Here is a 15,622-nt window from a genome sequence, read left to right as displayed (position 1 = left end):
AAAAACACTTAATTTAATATTTTCAATATGTTTGATATATTATATTTTTAAATTTTATATAAAAATAATATTTTCTAGCCCTGACCTAGCAAATATCTAAAATGTTAACCGGAGCTATGGACAGATATAATGTTACGTGGGTATTTCTAAATAAATTATTGAAAAAATCCTGTCCGGCCCACGCCTTAGCCAACGGCTAGTTACGCAAAACGGTAACCTCAACGGTCGAAAATTTCAAATCCTCTTTTTATCCTAAAACCTCTCTCTCTAAATCGCATCCATTCTTTATCACGCTCTCTTCACTTCTCTCCAAAACTCTCCCCTCTGCCCTCTGCACTTTTTTCCAGTATTTTATTTTTTTGGCTGTCCACAAATCCTTCTTATCTTCGATATCAAATTTCAAAAATACAAAAAGGAAACTAGAAATAGAAAAGTGGTTTTTCGAAGATGTTGCAAGATTTGTGGAACGCTCCTCCTGGATTCAGGCCTTCTAAATCGGCCCCCACTTCTCCGGCGAAGCCCCTCGGGGTTCTGAGAACTCGCTCCGAGTCCTTCCATGCCATCCACAAAGTCCCAGTCGGTGACACTCCTTATGTTAGAGCCAAGAACGTTCAAGTAAGTTTCTGGGTGTCTTCCAGTGATTGTACAAGACTTGAAATCTTCTTCTTTATTAATTTTACTTTGGTTTTCAGTTGGTGGAAAAAGATCCGGAGAGGGCGATTCCTATGTTTTGGGCAGCCATAAATGCAGGGGATAGAGTTGATAGTGCTTTGAAAGACATGGCCATTGTAATGAAGCAGCAAAATAGAGCAGAGGAAGCCATTGAAGCTATCAAGTCTCTGCGTAGTAGATGCTCAGATCAAGCGCAGGAGTCTCTTGATAACATTCTATTGGATCTCTACAAGGTCTTGTTACACCAATGTAAACATTAAATATTATATCAAGTTGTTTTGGTCTTTAACAAATAGATGGTTATTATAATTCTACAGAGATGTGGAAGGTTGGATGACCAAATAGCTTTGTTGAAGCACAAGTTGTATTTGATTCAACAAGGGCTGGCTTTCAATGGGAAGCGCACCAAGACAGCCCGATCTCAAGGAAAGAAATTTCAGGTCTCTGTCGAGCAAGAAGCCACACGGTTGCTGGTAATCCTTCAATTTTTTCATCTTTGCTGGTAAACCTTAAAACGGATACATGAATTTAAGAAACTTTCCATTTTCAGGGAAACTTGGGGTGGGCATTGATGCAGCAAAACAACTATATCGAAGCAGAAGATGCTTATCGGCGGGCACTTTCGATTGCTGCCGATAATAACAAAATGTGTAACCTAGGTATTTGTTTGATGAAGCAAGGTAGAATTGGGGAGGCTAAAGAAACCTTGCGAAGAGTGAAACCAGCAGTGGCTGATGGACCAAGAGGGGTAGATTCCCATCTTAAGGCCTATGAGAGGGCACAGCAGATGCTCCAGGATCTTGAGTCGGAGATGATGAATAAAGGAGGAGGGGATCGGGTCGAACAAAGCCGGCTCTTTGACGCCTTCCTTGGTTCTTCATCAATTTGGCAACCTCAACCTTGCAAGGACCCCATCAGCTTGCCAAAATCAAATGCAGTTAAACCCCAAGATGATTTTGCTGATGAGAACATCAAATCGAATGTAATGATAAACCAGGTGGTGATTCCTCAACCAAAACCAGTTGCTCTTCCTTTCGGAAATTCTCTAAATATCGATGCACCGCCCTTTTACTCATCAAAGCTGGTGAAGGAGGTGAAAGCTCCAGTTGTGAATCAATTGCATGAGACCCTTAAAAGAACACGGTCAGGAAACTCAGCTAACTCTATGAGAGTGAATGAAATGGGTGAAGACTGCACAAAGCCTTTATCTGAAGAACTGGAAAAACCAGAGATTAAGACAAGAAGAAGGCTCTCTCTTTCAACTAAAGAGAAAGGAGACAAATTGGCTGATTTATTACCAGATAGCCAAGACTTTGAGGAGGCTATCATTTCAGCTGCAGTTCTAGGCCCAGCAAATGAAGCAGTGACTCAAAGGATGTTTCCAAAGAAAACTGATAAGAGGCTTAAGGTCTTCCAAGATATTACTCTTTCTTTGAGTCCCAGAGCCTGATGTTGGTTAACTGATTTAGTTTCTTAAGTAACTTAATATTCTAAGGTTGGAGATGAACTTGTTCTCCTCACCTACTTGACTTCCTATTCCTGAAAAAAAAGGGGTAGCAGTTCTTAAGGTTGTAGCCTTAAGTATCATTTACATTTTATTTATGCATGCCTCTCAAATAAGGAGCATCCCACACCCATCAAAATAATAAAAAACACTTTGGTTTAGATTTTGCATTGCATTTGCCCAAATCTTTTTGATAAAGATATTCAGTTTTTCATTGCATTCTACTAATTGACAAAAGAAGTGTTCTATTTGATTTAAAAAATAACATTCATAAAACAGCAAGCTTTACACACAATATGAAATTATCAAAATGAAATCATCATAATCATGCTGAACTTTGAGAACGTTATGCAAAAGATTCATGTTTCTCATCTTTCTTTTCTTTTCTTTTTCTTCAACTTTTCTTGGAATATTCAAACGATGATTTTTATTTTCCAATTAAAAATGAAGGATCACATTTTCACTCATATGGGAGAGCCTTAAAAGGGAGTATGAATAACAGGATATAATATGGAATAGAGTGTCGAATCTGAGTCAAATAAAAAAAGGGTCTTATATATCATTAGGACAAGAATGTTGGTGTTGAAAGCAACTTATCCAGATGAAGTAACAAGGTTAACAAAAGCTTTGAGCTTCAGGGGTTGAGGCTTATACAGCAAACAACCAATTTTGCTTAAGAAATTTTAGAAATTTTGAATAGAACAGAGAAGCAAGAAAAGAGAGTGTGTTTGAATGAAAATGTTTATTATTTTCATTGAGCATTTGAAGTTGGCATAATGCCATTACATATATGAAACATAAGTTAAACAATACAATCAAATTTTACCTAAACTTTCACCTAACACCACTAAAATACATTGAAACTTGGCAAATTAACTTGTACATATAGGCAAAGCTGATTTTCAGCTCAATCACCACCTAATTACATCAATCTTCAAACTAGCATAGTTCAAAATGAACAAGATTACATTACAACAACCAAAAAGAACAAAATGAACCAAAATGAACTAAATGGCAGCAGCTGCACTTGGTTCAGCTGCTCCTGCATGGCTCGGTGTGCTTGGCCAGCTTCTTGCTGCTCGATTTGCTTGCTGGTGCCCGTGCTGCATGGAGGGCCATTTTCTAACAAATAATTTATTTAGAAGATGAATTAGTATAATGAACTTCAAAAACAATCAAATGACATCTGAAGCCAAACTTTCAACTAACTCTCCACTTTATAATCTTGTAATCAAAAAGGAAAAAAGCCCAATTCTTGGGAGGCAAACTTCGATCCAAGACAACTCATATTCTCATTGATAAGTCATGACAATGAAGCTCCAAAACTTCTAACCACTTAAAAATCACAACTTATGATAGCATAACATTCACCTCAATCTGATCAAGATTTCACATTGAAACCCCAAATTGCAAATTTTTGTTCTTTTGCTTTTCAAAATTTTAATGTTTTAGTCGAAATTTTACAATTCTCACATTAATTCTAAGACTGCTTAATTTAAATAACCATGTTTGATCAAAGATGGTCTTTCTCAGGGTTGTAATGTGGTCTAGGGGATAATGGTTAACAAATGATGTCTAAGGCTCAAAATTTCATTCAAAGGGTAACAGAATCATGAGAAATTATTTAAACATTTGATTGCTCATTTCGTCTCCTAATCGATTGTTTTCGCTTATTTTCCTCTTTTTTTTCTTTAAATTTTCATTTCTCTTTTTTCTGTTCCCTTTTTTTCATTATTGTTACTTTTCTCTTCCACTTTTCTTTTTAATTTTCCTACTTTTCAGAATGAGCTTTATGTTGGAAAAATCGAATTAAAAAACAACGAAATAGTGACAGCAAAATTTTAAAAATTCATTTCAAAACCAACTAGTCTGATGTTAATGACAACAAACCCATTTATTAAGATTATACCTAAGTTCTCTTTGAGGCGGAATAGATTGCTTTTGGCTTTTTACCAATAGACCATTTTCGTTATCATTGGTCTTGGTTTGCTAGAATGTGGGCTCAATTCTCATCAAAAGATAGAATATAATAAGAATAATTATTCTATATTTTAATAGAATATCGACGTCTTTATATATATTTATTTGGTCTAGAACTTAATATCTATAGATAGAGAAAATAACATGAGTTTCAATTGAATAAGTTTTATTTTAATAGAAAAAATAACTCATCTATAGAGTGTTATCGGGTGGGCAACAACAAGCCATTTATGGGACTAGGATTTGCCGCCCTTCCTTTTTATATTGGGCCTATTTGGGTCTTTTCATTTATTAGGTCAATTACATGTTTTATATAGTCTTTAAATCAATTCATAATTTTCTTAGACCAATAAATATTTTTTATACCAAAAATGTTATTTATTATTTTAATTAATTAAATTAATTATATAATTTTCTTAATCAAATTCTAATTTTGTTAAAGTTATGATAATTTTATCGTATTAGAATCTAAGAGTAAATAATTTGACTAACTTGTTCTTATGAAACTATGATGACTTTATTAATTAATTTCCACTTCAAACTTCAAATGTTTAATAAAATAACAATTCAAATTCATTAATTAATTACCTAGTCATTTTTTGTTTATAGCCGAAAATGATTCACTACAGATGGTTATACATGCAATCTAATTTTCTAATTAGTTGTTTCACTAAGTTTCATTTCATTAATTAATGTAAACCTTCAAGGTTATACTGAGCTAGCAGAGGAACCAATTGGATATATATAAGTAGGGCTCAAATAATTTATAATTAATTTCTAACTCTTCGTCTATTAATTACAATATTATTTAGTTATGAAGTCATTCTACTAAAGTATCATGACTGAGCTCTCTCCAATTATATACCATTACGAAAGAACCTTATCCAATGACCTTATCATATGTGTATTACTCTCATAAGATACCCTTAATTTTTTTAGGATAAATTCATTCTCCGAATATGATCATATTTTATCTCACGATAATCATTACATATTTCTTAATAAAAAGTCAATTACTAACAAATAGTAATTAAATTATTTATCTCTAAGATGAATGACTTGTGACCACAACATTACTTTCCATCTATCATGTAATGGTGATGAGAGAATATTATTTACCCTTTATTGTGCTATGAATTCCATTAACGCCCTAATTTACTTGTTTTTGTTTCTGTAAAATTCGACACAATTGTGTATCTGCTTCAGTGGTTAAGTGTTTTGGGTGTATTTGAGAGGTCTTGGGTTCAAGTCTCATCTTTGGCAAATTGTGGTTATTTTTGGATCTAAGACTTATTCTTGTTCAGTGGACTTATATTTAATTATCTGTAAATTCATATTAGAATGAGCCTACTGGTTCAAGTGGTAAGGGAATTGGTGTGTTAGAGGTCTAGTGTTTGAATCCCTACGTGAGAATTATTATTTTTGCTCGGCTCTGTGATAGAGTTTCAATTCTATTAGAAATCTGGGTAGTGGGTGGTTAGGATGCGAATTAGTGGGGAGTTATCAGGATATTGAAAAAAAATATTGTTTCTCTCTCCCTAAGAACATTTGACGTTAGTTTTTGTCTCTGCCATTATTTCTTTTTTCCTCTTCCTCATTTCATTTCTGCTTTTCCTTTTGGATCGTATTTCTGCTTCTCATTAATTCGGTGTTTTCACAATATTCTGGTAAGTAAGATTTTAGTATACGCAACATAGTTTTACAACTCGTTGGTGTTGGCGTTTTGAGATGTAAGTTAAGGGACTGATTTCTGCATATTTATGGTACAGAAGAATGTGGTGTTCGGTGAAGTTTCGTTTTGATAGCCTAAGTCGCGTTGGGGTCTGTTTGAGTCGTCGGTAAGTCTTGTGCGTTATTTCAAGTTATGTATCAATTTGTAATTGACTGTTAATTGAACATTTGAATGCTATGTTATATGTTTTAAGGGCTTCAGGAGTGGTTTCGTAACATAATCGTACCAAATGTGTACTCAAATCGTAAAAAATGAGGTTTTGACAAAAGCCAAAAACTATTCTGTCGATGCCACATAGGCGTGTGGTCACCCGTGTGGTAGGCCGCTTGAGAAGACACGACCATGTGATTGACGTAGGCATGGCTGTGCGTAAGACATGATTGTGTAGTGGCTCAAGTGTGGCCGTGTGGGCCATACGGGCTAGGCTGAGTTGGCGTGTGAGCCCACACGGGTATGACACACGGGCATGTGGTTTTTTGCACCAGCCGTGTGGGCCACACGGGCATGTGGGCCTAAATTTCTGAAATTTTTCTGAGGTTTGCACGGGTCATCCCAATCGACTATGGGCTTACCGTAGGGTCGGTAAGGGCTAACCAAACCCTAAAATTGTAGATATAATAGACTGATAATCTGTTTTGAGTATGATTATGCCATACATATCTGATTATGTTGAGCTCTGTACACAGTATGTTGAGCATGTCTAGTATGTATTCTGTATTTATTATGTATATGATTTTGGGTGGGTTTTTATCGATGGAGGAAGTGTTCTGCATGACGATCATCACTTATTATCTATCAGCTTGGCTGTACAATATCTGATACGTGTCGTAATAGCACAACCTGGTGTGTAGGGATGGGTAGGTGTTTTTAATCTCACATGGTGTGTTGGGATGGTCGGGGATGGTATGTAGAGGATTGGGGTAGGATTCTGATTGTTTGATTCTATTTATTATATTTGTAACTGAAATGAGCTTGAGCCCGAATCTGTATCTGTATCTATTTTCGACTGTGTATATGATTCTGTATGATTGCATGCCTAATTTTGCTGGGTTACACACTGAGTTTACGTAAACTCACATCTGTTTGTCTGTACTATCAGGTGATCCACAGTCTTAGGCGGATCGGTGCAGCAGGGACTCAACGGTGACCACTCTTCTATAAAACTGTTTAGATTTATTAATTAATGGTTTACTAATAGTTTGGGATTTAATTTTGAGAGTTTGTAATTTTTAGGACTCTTTGAGTTGTTTTTGTTTTTAACTTGAATTGGTCTGATATGCTCAGTTTGTTACATGCTTGATAAAAGATTTTACGGAATGGATTTTACGCCAAAAAGAAATTTTTTAAAAATACGAAATAATTTCTAAAATATTTTAGTTTTTTTTAACTTTCACTGTGATAAGTGTTTCGGCAAATAGACGGTTAAATTAATGTTTTCTGTAATAAACATGAAGGAATTTGAGTTTTATTAGTGATAAGGTAATGGAAGCAACTTGTTTTCAAAACCCATTCTTTGTGACGTCTCCGGATTGGGCCATAACGTCTAGGCTAGGTTTGGGGTCTTACATTTAGTGGTATCAGAGTTAGGTTGCAAAACTCGGCTGTAAATTTTGGATTCCAAAATCTTGTTTTTTTTAAAAGTGTCAGATTTAAAATGTTTTGAATAATTGAGAGAGTATGTGGTACACTGAGTTTCCGGCGCTGATCCTGTATGTCTTTTTGAAAATTGGTTAGAACTGTTCTGAAAACACTGTAGATAGCACTTACTGAAAACTGTACTAAAATAGTTAGAAACTAAAACTTCTGAAAACATCTCTAAACTTCTGATAATTTATGCATAAAACATCTGTTAATAAACAACTGGAACTGATGCATAAAACTTTTTAATGTAGATAAAATTTAAATTACACTATGAGTACTCATGGAGCTTGCGGACGTGGTACTCATGGCCATGGTAGAGGCTATAGGGGGGCTCGAGCTGAGTCTTTCTCTCTGGGGAGCATACTGAATTTAGATACAAGTGAGACATCAGTTTCGTCTGCTACCGAGATTGGGTCTCATAGTCTCTCGGCTGAGGACGACGCACTGTCCTAAGTCATACTGAGGATATTGGAGAGGGTCGCTAGACCCTATTCTGGAGTTGGGGGCTGAGGGTCGGTAACTGAATGACTCCGGTCCAATGGTGCTGAGTTGTTTAAGGGTGTCAGTGAAGTTGCCCCTAGTGTGGCCGAGTACTGATTGGAGGCCACACAGAGGATTATAAACAACTTAGATTACACTCTCGAGCAGAAATTCAAGGGTGCAGTCTCCTTGCTTCGTGACGAGGTATATCAGTGGTGGTTAACGGTTAAAGAGGGTACTCAACCTGATCGTTTGACTTGGGATTTCTTTAATGCCACGTTTCAAAGTATGTGGGAGTGAGCTATGTGGATGTTCGTAGGCGTGAGTTCATGAATCTCACGCAAGGGGATAGATCCATGGCCGAGTATGAGGCTGAATTTCTGAGGTTAAACCGCTATGCTTGAGGCATGGTGGCATCTGAGAATGAGAGGTGTATTCATTTTGAGGATGGACTGAGGGATAATCTGAGGGTACAAATTGCTTTACAGAGGGAGCGTGAGTTCGCTGTTCTAGTTGAGAAGGCAAAGATAGCTAGGATGTTAAGCGCATGGAATGCCAGAACAGAGACCGTGAAAGGGGCAAGAATAAGAAGGGTTCGAAGCCCTCTAGTTCTATTCTAAGGCCTAAGGAAAAGGCCAGATCTGATGGGCCAGTTAGAATGGGGGTCCTATTGCTCTAACTGGGTTACAACCATGTGATGATTGTGGTAGGCGCCATCCGGACGAGTGTTGGAGGAGGATTGTGGCCTGTTTGAGGTGTGGATCTTTAGAGTATCGTATTAGAGGCTGTCCACAGCGAGCAAATCGGATGCAAGCTCTGATTTCTGTGCAGTCTCAGAGGGCAGTTCAGTAGCCACCTAGGGGCCGTAGAGCGGCTAGGGGTGGTAATGATTTGAGCCGTGGACAGAGAGCAATGAACAGAGGTGCTAATCAGATAGAGGTGACGTAACCTGTACTTGTCTATGCTGCTCGACGTTGAGAGGACAGAAATGCTCCAGATGTTATCACCGGTACATTCTTAATTTTTGATGTACCTTATACTGCTCTTATAGACATAGGTTCTATACACTCCTATTTAGCTAGCACTGTATATAAAAACTTAGGGGTTACCGTTGAGAGTACTTCTAGTGAGATCACTTTACTGAGCCCGTTTGACCCATTTTTTCGGGTTTACTAGGTATGTTCCGTTAGAAGTGCAAGGATTGGTTGGTCAAGCACCGAGGTAGTTTGGACTGCGCGACTAAGAGGGTTGTTCTGAAGACTGGGGATGATAAGGAAGTGGTCGTGATCGGCGAGCTCAAGATTATCTGTCCAATGTGATCTCCGCTCTTGTGGTTAAAAAACTGGTCTGAAAAGAGGTGTGAGGCGTACTTGGCTTACGTTAGTGTTTCTGGTTCTGGGGACTCTTTTGTTAGGAATATTAGAATTGTAAAGGGTTTTCCGAATGTTTTTCTTGAGGAGTTACCTGGTTTACCCCTGAACCGAAAGGTTAAGTTAGAGATTGAGCTTCCTCTGGGTACAGCTCCAATGTCTATCGCTGCCTACTGTATGGCACCGAAAGAGCTTACAGAGCTTAAGGTTCAACTTCAAGAACTTCTGGACCGTGGTTTTATCTGTCCTAGTATGTCTCCGTAGGGGGCACCCGTTTTATTTGTTAAGAAAAAAGATGGGACCATGAGGATGTGTATTGATTGTCGGTAGCTGAATAAGTTGATTGTGAAGAATAAGTATTCGCTTCCGAGGAACGACGAATTATTTTATTAGTTCCAAGGGGCTTCAGTGTTCTCTAAGATTGATCTTCGATCTGCGTATCATTAGTTGAGGGTTAAGGAAGCTGATGTGCACAAGACTATATTTAGAACTCGATATGGACATTACGAATTCCTATTTATGCCTTTTGGTTTGACGAATGCTCCGGCCACATTCATGAATTTGATTAACTGAGTGTTTTAGCCTTATCTGGATCAGTTCATTGTGGTCTTCATCGACGACATTCTGGTTTACTCTAAGACTGAGGATGAGCATGATGAACATCTTAGAGTGGTGTTTCAGATTCTTCAAAAAAAAAAAACAGCTTTACCCTAAGTTAGGTAAGTGTGAGTTCTGGTTGTGAAAGGTAACCTTCTTGAGGCATGTAGTGTCTGCTGAGGGGATTTGTGTAGATCCAAAGAAGATTGAGGTTGTACTGGATTGGAAACAACCTAAGAATTTGTTTGAGATCTGCAGTTTTCTAGGTTTGGCGGGTTATTATCGTCGATTTGTTGAGGGATTCTCTTTGGTTCCAGCTCCCTTGACTAAGCTTCTTCGTAAGGATGTGCCATTTGTTTGGACTAAGGAACAACAATCGAGCTTCGAGAAGTACAAGTCTATTCTGACTCAGGCTCTTGTTTTTTTATACAACTTGAACCTGGTAAGGAGTTTGTGGTGTACATTAATGTATCGCACATCGGTTTAGAATGTGTGTTGATGCAAGAGGGTAAGGTGGTGGCTTATGTATCTCGACAACTTAAGACACATGAGGGGAATTATCCGACGCACGATCTGGATTTGGCTGCAGTAGTCTTTGCGTTGAAAATCTGAAAGCATTATCTGTATGGTAAGAGGTGTATTATCTATACCGATCACAAGAGCCTCAAGTATCTCCTTATTCAGAAAGAGTTGAACCTTAGGCAGCGGTAATGGGTTAAGCTGCTTAATGATTATGACTGCACCATAGAGTATCATATTGGTGAGGCCAATGTAGTGGCAGATGCTCTAAGTCGTAGAGCAATGTCTGATTTAAGGGCGATGTTTGCTCTCCTTAGTCTGTTTGATAATGGGAGTCTGTTAGCCGAGTTGCAAGTTAAGTTGACTTAGACGAAGCATATTCGAAATAAATAGTTAGGGAATGAGACTGTGGGTTTACAGTTTCGTCAGATTAAGAGTGGCAGTACTTCAGATTTTGGGCTAAATGGTGATGGTGTGCTATGTTTTCGAGGACGAATCTGTGTGCCGAATGACTCTGATTTGAGGCAATCGATTCTGAGGGAGGCGCATAATAGCCTTTATACTATGCATCCCGGTGGTAATAAGATATACCGGGATCTCCATGAGCTGTACTAGTGGCCGAGTTTAAAGTGTGAGGTTAATGATTTTATTGCTTGATGTCTGACGTGTCAGCAAGTTAAGGCTGAGCATTAGTTGCCTTCGAGTTTGTTGCAGCCAGTTAAGATTCCCTTATGGAAATGGGAACCTGTGACGATGGAATTTATTATTAGGTTGCCCTTAACACCTACTAAGAAGGACTCTGTTTGGGTCATCGTGGATTGATTGACCAAGTCTGCTCACTTCATTCCGATTCGGACAGACTATTCTCTGCAGAAGCTAGCGAAGCTCTCCATTTCGGAGATTGTGGGACTGAATGGTGTACCTGTTTCGATAATTTTTGATAGGGATCCTCTCTTTACATCTTGGTTCTGGAAAAAGTTGCATGAGCCTCTGGGTTCGAGGTTGGACTTCAGTACTACGTTCCATTCTCAGGTAGATGGTCAATCGGAGAGGGTGATTTAGATATTGGAGGACATGCTTCAGAGTTGCATGATTGATTTTTGAGGTATTTAGGAGGATTATCTACCGTTAGCAGAGTTTTCCTACAATAACAACTTCTAATCTAGCATTCAGATGGCACCTTATGAGGCGTTATATTATCGTAAGTGTCGTACTCCGCTGTGTTGGACTGAGTTGGGTGAACATCAGGTTTTGGGTGCTGAGTTGGTTTCTGAGACCGAAGATAAAGTTAGGCTAATTCGGGATCGACTGAAGGCGGCTTCTGATAGACAGAAGTCTTATACAGATCTAAAGAGCCGCGATATTGAGTATTCTGTGGGGGACTTTGTCTTTTTTAAGGTTTCTCCTTAAAAGAAAGTTCTAATATTCGGTTGTAAGGGCAAATTGAGCCCTAGATTCATTTGGCCGTATCGAATTTTGAAGCGTGTGAGACTGGTTGCTTATCATTTGGAGCTACACCCCAGAGTTGGACCATATCCATGATGTCTTCCATGTTTCGATGTTGAGGCGGTATTGGTCTGACCCTTCTCATGTTGTTTCTGTTGAGGAAATCGAGCTTAGGCCGGATTTGACCTTTGAAGAGGAGTCGGTTTAGATTCTGGATCATGACATCTAGGTTCTGAAGAGGAAGTCCATTCCGTTAGTGAAGGTTCTATGACGGAATCATGACACTGAGGAAGCCACGTGGGAACCTGAGGACATGATGCGTCAGCAGTATCCTCATCTGTTCTGATTAGGTAAATTTCAAGGTCGAAATTTCTTTTAGAGGGTAAAGTTGTAACGCCCTGACATACTTGTTTTTGTTTTTGTAAAATTCGACACAATTGTGTACCTGCTTCAGTGGTTAAGTGTTCTGAGTGTGTCTGAGAGGTCTTGGGTTCAAGCTTTATTTTTGGAAAATTGTGGTTATTTTTGGATCTAAGACTTATCCTTGTTCAGTGGGCTTATATTTAATTATCTGTGTAACACCCCTACCCTGTATCCATCGCCAAAACAGGGTCATAAGACATTATCAGAGTTTACAAAACATTTTCATATAAATTCAGTCAAACACTATTCATTTCTTGAGATTAGTCTTAATGTCCCTTAAATAGACCCTTGAGGCCCAAAACAGGCATAAGAATCGATTCGGGACTAATCAGGATCTCGGAGAAATTTTCCGTAAACTTCTAAAATTTTCTTACTTATAGAAGTCACACATCCGTGTGGGCAAAATAAGGCTATTTTTCAAGCCTTATTTCTCACCCATTTCATCCAAAACCTGCACAAAACTTTCCTAATACCAATCAACCAATTCAAGCATGATTTACAAGCCAATTTCACACATTTAACATGATATGTATACTTACAATCTTAACTCATATCTTACCTTTCCATAACATACATGGTTAAATCTAATTAACCCAAAATGTACGAAGCATACATCTATAACCATAATTTACTTTATAAACATACCAAAATCAAGTCATTACTAGCCATTCCAATGACTAGATTACATTCATCCAATTCATCATTAACATTGGTACTAGTAGTCTATACATGCCATTATACCAAAATAAAAACATTTTTGTATACCAAAATGAGTAGGTTGATAGTGTGGTGATGCTCCGATTTATCTCCAACCTTCTCAAGCTTCCGAGCACTATAAAACATAGAAAATAAAACCTAGTAAGCATTTAATGCTTAGTAAGTTCATGTAACCAGAAACTAACTTACCAAGTGTTTCTATTAAATTTAATCAAATATGCATGTATTCAAGCAAATAATTCATTGTCCTATCACATACAACTTTATCATCAAAGTTAGTCAAGCAATTACACATAATATCATCAAATAGATGAGCTCATCATGTCATAATTTATACTTGCTTATAATTCCATACCAGATATACATTTTCAAGGGAAATTCATTCAAACCCATTAACCATTTCCAAGTTTTGCCCGTTGAATTTATTACAGTATCGATGGATACTTTCGTATAGTACACTTAAAGTGTACGTAACTCTCGAGCTACCCTATTTAAATCATTTAGGCAATTCGTATGTTTCGATGCTCACACAGAGCTACGGTAGTCCGCAACTTATGCGAAATACTACCAATCATTATACTTATGGAACTTTATCTCATAATGCCTGAGAGACTTATCAGGATTACTCATCCGAGCTAAATCCTATCTACAACATATGCAGAATCACCTTTACAATATTCCATCGAATTTCCTTCATCCAACCTGGACTTATCTCTTTTCTCAAGTCATAATGAACATACAATCATTTTTTATATATATTAAATATTTAATTAACATTCATATCACATAATCATACAATCCAAACATTTCAAGAATCAATATTAAGTTACACGAACTTACCTCGATACTTGTTTGTATACAAAAGTCTACTAATCTGGGACTTTTTCCTTTCCTCAATCTAGCTTCATATTCGAGTTTTCTGAATCAATTTAAGTTTGAACCCTTGAAATCCCTATTTTCCCTTTCCTTTTTCTTTCTTTCTTTTTTTCTTTCTTTCATTCCCCTGTTTCGTTTTGCTATTCTGTTTTGTTCTTTTTCATTTGCTTTATTTTATATTTAATGATAGTAATATATTATAATATAATAATATAATAATATGATATAATATAATATTATTCTTTATCATTAAGTAATAATAAAATATATAAAATATAATACTCAACCTTTTAATTGGCATAATTTTCTATTTGGTCCTTTTAACTTTCTTTAATCTATAATTAAACTTTTACCCTTTATGCAACTTAGTCCTTTTCATAATTACTCCTAATTAAGTCAAATTCACCTAATCAAAACCTAATTAACTACACAACTAGCTTCCTCAATATTTATTAAAAATATTTATGAATTCAATTTACCGGAGCGGAGTCTCAGAAATGCATTTTTTTATTTGGTCTTTTTTAATCAATTAACTACAAAACCAATAAAATTTTCTTATCAAAATTTTCATGCCACCTTTCTATCATAATATAGACCATGCCATAATATTAAAATAAAATTTTCTTTTTAGCTCGAATTTGTGGTCACAAAACCACTGTTCCGATTTCACTAAAATTGGGCCGTTAAAATCTGTAAATTCATATAAGAATGAGCCTGCTGGTTCAAGTGGTAAGGGAATTGGTGTGTTAGAGGTCTGGTGTTAGAATCCCTACGCGAGTGTGCGAATTATTATTTTTGCTCGGCTCTATGATAGGGTTTCAGTTCTATTACAAATCTGAGTAGTGGGTGGTTATGTGAATTAGTGGGGAGTTATCAGGATATTGAAAAAAAAATTGTTTCTCTCCCCCTATGAACATCTGACGTTAGTTTTTGTCTCTACCATTATTCCTTTTTTCCTCTTCCTCCTTTAGTTTCTCTTTTCCTTTTGGATCGTATTTCTGCTTCTCGTTAATTCTGTATTTTTGCGATATACTGGTAAGTGAGATTTTAGTATCTGCAGCATAGTTTTACAACTCGTTGGTGTTGGCATTTTGAGATGTAAGTTAAGGGATTGATTTCTACATGTTTATGGTACAGGAGAATGTGGTGTTCGGTGAAGTTTTGTTTTGATAGCCTAAATTGCACTTGGGTCTGTTTGAGTAGTCGGTAAGTCTTGTACGTTATTTCGGGTTATGTATCAATTCGTAATCGACTGCTAATTTAACTTTTGAACGCTATGTTATAGGTTTTGAAGGTTTCAGGAGTGGTTTCGTATCGTACCAGGAGTCTACCCGAATCACAGAAAACGAGGTTTCGACAAAAGCCAAAAAACTATTATGTCAGCACCACACGGGCGTGTGGTCACCTGTATGGTAAGCCGGGTGCGAAGACATGACCGTGTGATCGACGTAGGCATGACAGTGTGCAAGATACTACCGTGTGGTGGCTCGAATGTGGCTGTGTGGGCCACATGGGCTAAGCCGAGTTTGGTGTGTGGGCCATACAGGCATGTGGGCCCACACGGGCCCAAATTTTTGAAATTTCTTTTCACTGGTCGTCCCAATTTACTGTGGGCCTACCGTAGGGTTGGTAAGGGCTAACCAAACCCCAAAACTATAGGTCTGA

General features: G+C 37.3%; 1 protein-coding gene across 1 annotated transcript; it reads left to right on the top strand.

Annotated features, from left to right (window-relative positions):
* The first annotated feature begins 255 nt into the window (after positions 1–255).
* LOC108470763 (protein POLLENLESS 3-LIKE 2-like) lies at positions 256–2,346 on the top strand. Its single transcript, XM_017772209.2, has 4 exons — positions 256–615; positions 693–905; positions 990–1,145; positions 1,223–2,346. The coding sequence occupies exons 1-4, from the start codon at positions 448–450 to the stop codon at positions 2,120–2,122; spliced, it is 1,437 nt and encodes a 478-aa protein (XP_017627698.1). The 5' UTR covers positions 256–447; the 3' UTR covers positions 2,123–2,346.
* Positions 2,347–15,622: the final 13,276 nt, after the last annotated feature.

This window comes from Gossypium arboreum, chromosome 11 (assembly GCF_025698485.1).
Source record: "Gossypium arboreum isolate Shixiya-1 chromosome 11, ASM2569848v2, whole genome shotgun sequence".
Lineage (NCBI taxonomy): Eukaryota > Viridiplantae > Streptophyta > Magnoliopsida > Malvales > Malvaceae > Gossypium > Gossypium arboreum.
Note: the sequence above shows the minus strand (reverse complement) of the source record. Positions and strands in the feature narration are given on the sequence as shown.

Excerpts from the sequence above, each read along its gene's own strand:
- LOC108470763 (XM_017772209.2), top strand. The coding sequence starts at position 448 with ATGTTGCAAGATTTGTGGAACGCTCCTCCTGGATTCAGGCCTTCTAAA. Across the intron at positions 616-692 it reads TTAGAGCCAAGAACGTTCAA|TTGGTGGAAAAAGATCCGGA; the intron begins GTAAGTTTCTGG and ends TTTGGTTTTCAG. Across the intron at positions 1,146-1,222 it reads AAGAAGCCACACGGTTGCTG|GGAAACTTGGGGTGGGCATT; the intron begins GTAATCCTTCAA and ends TTCCATTTTCAG.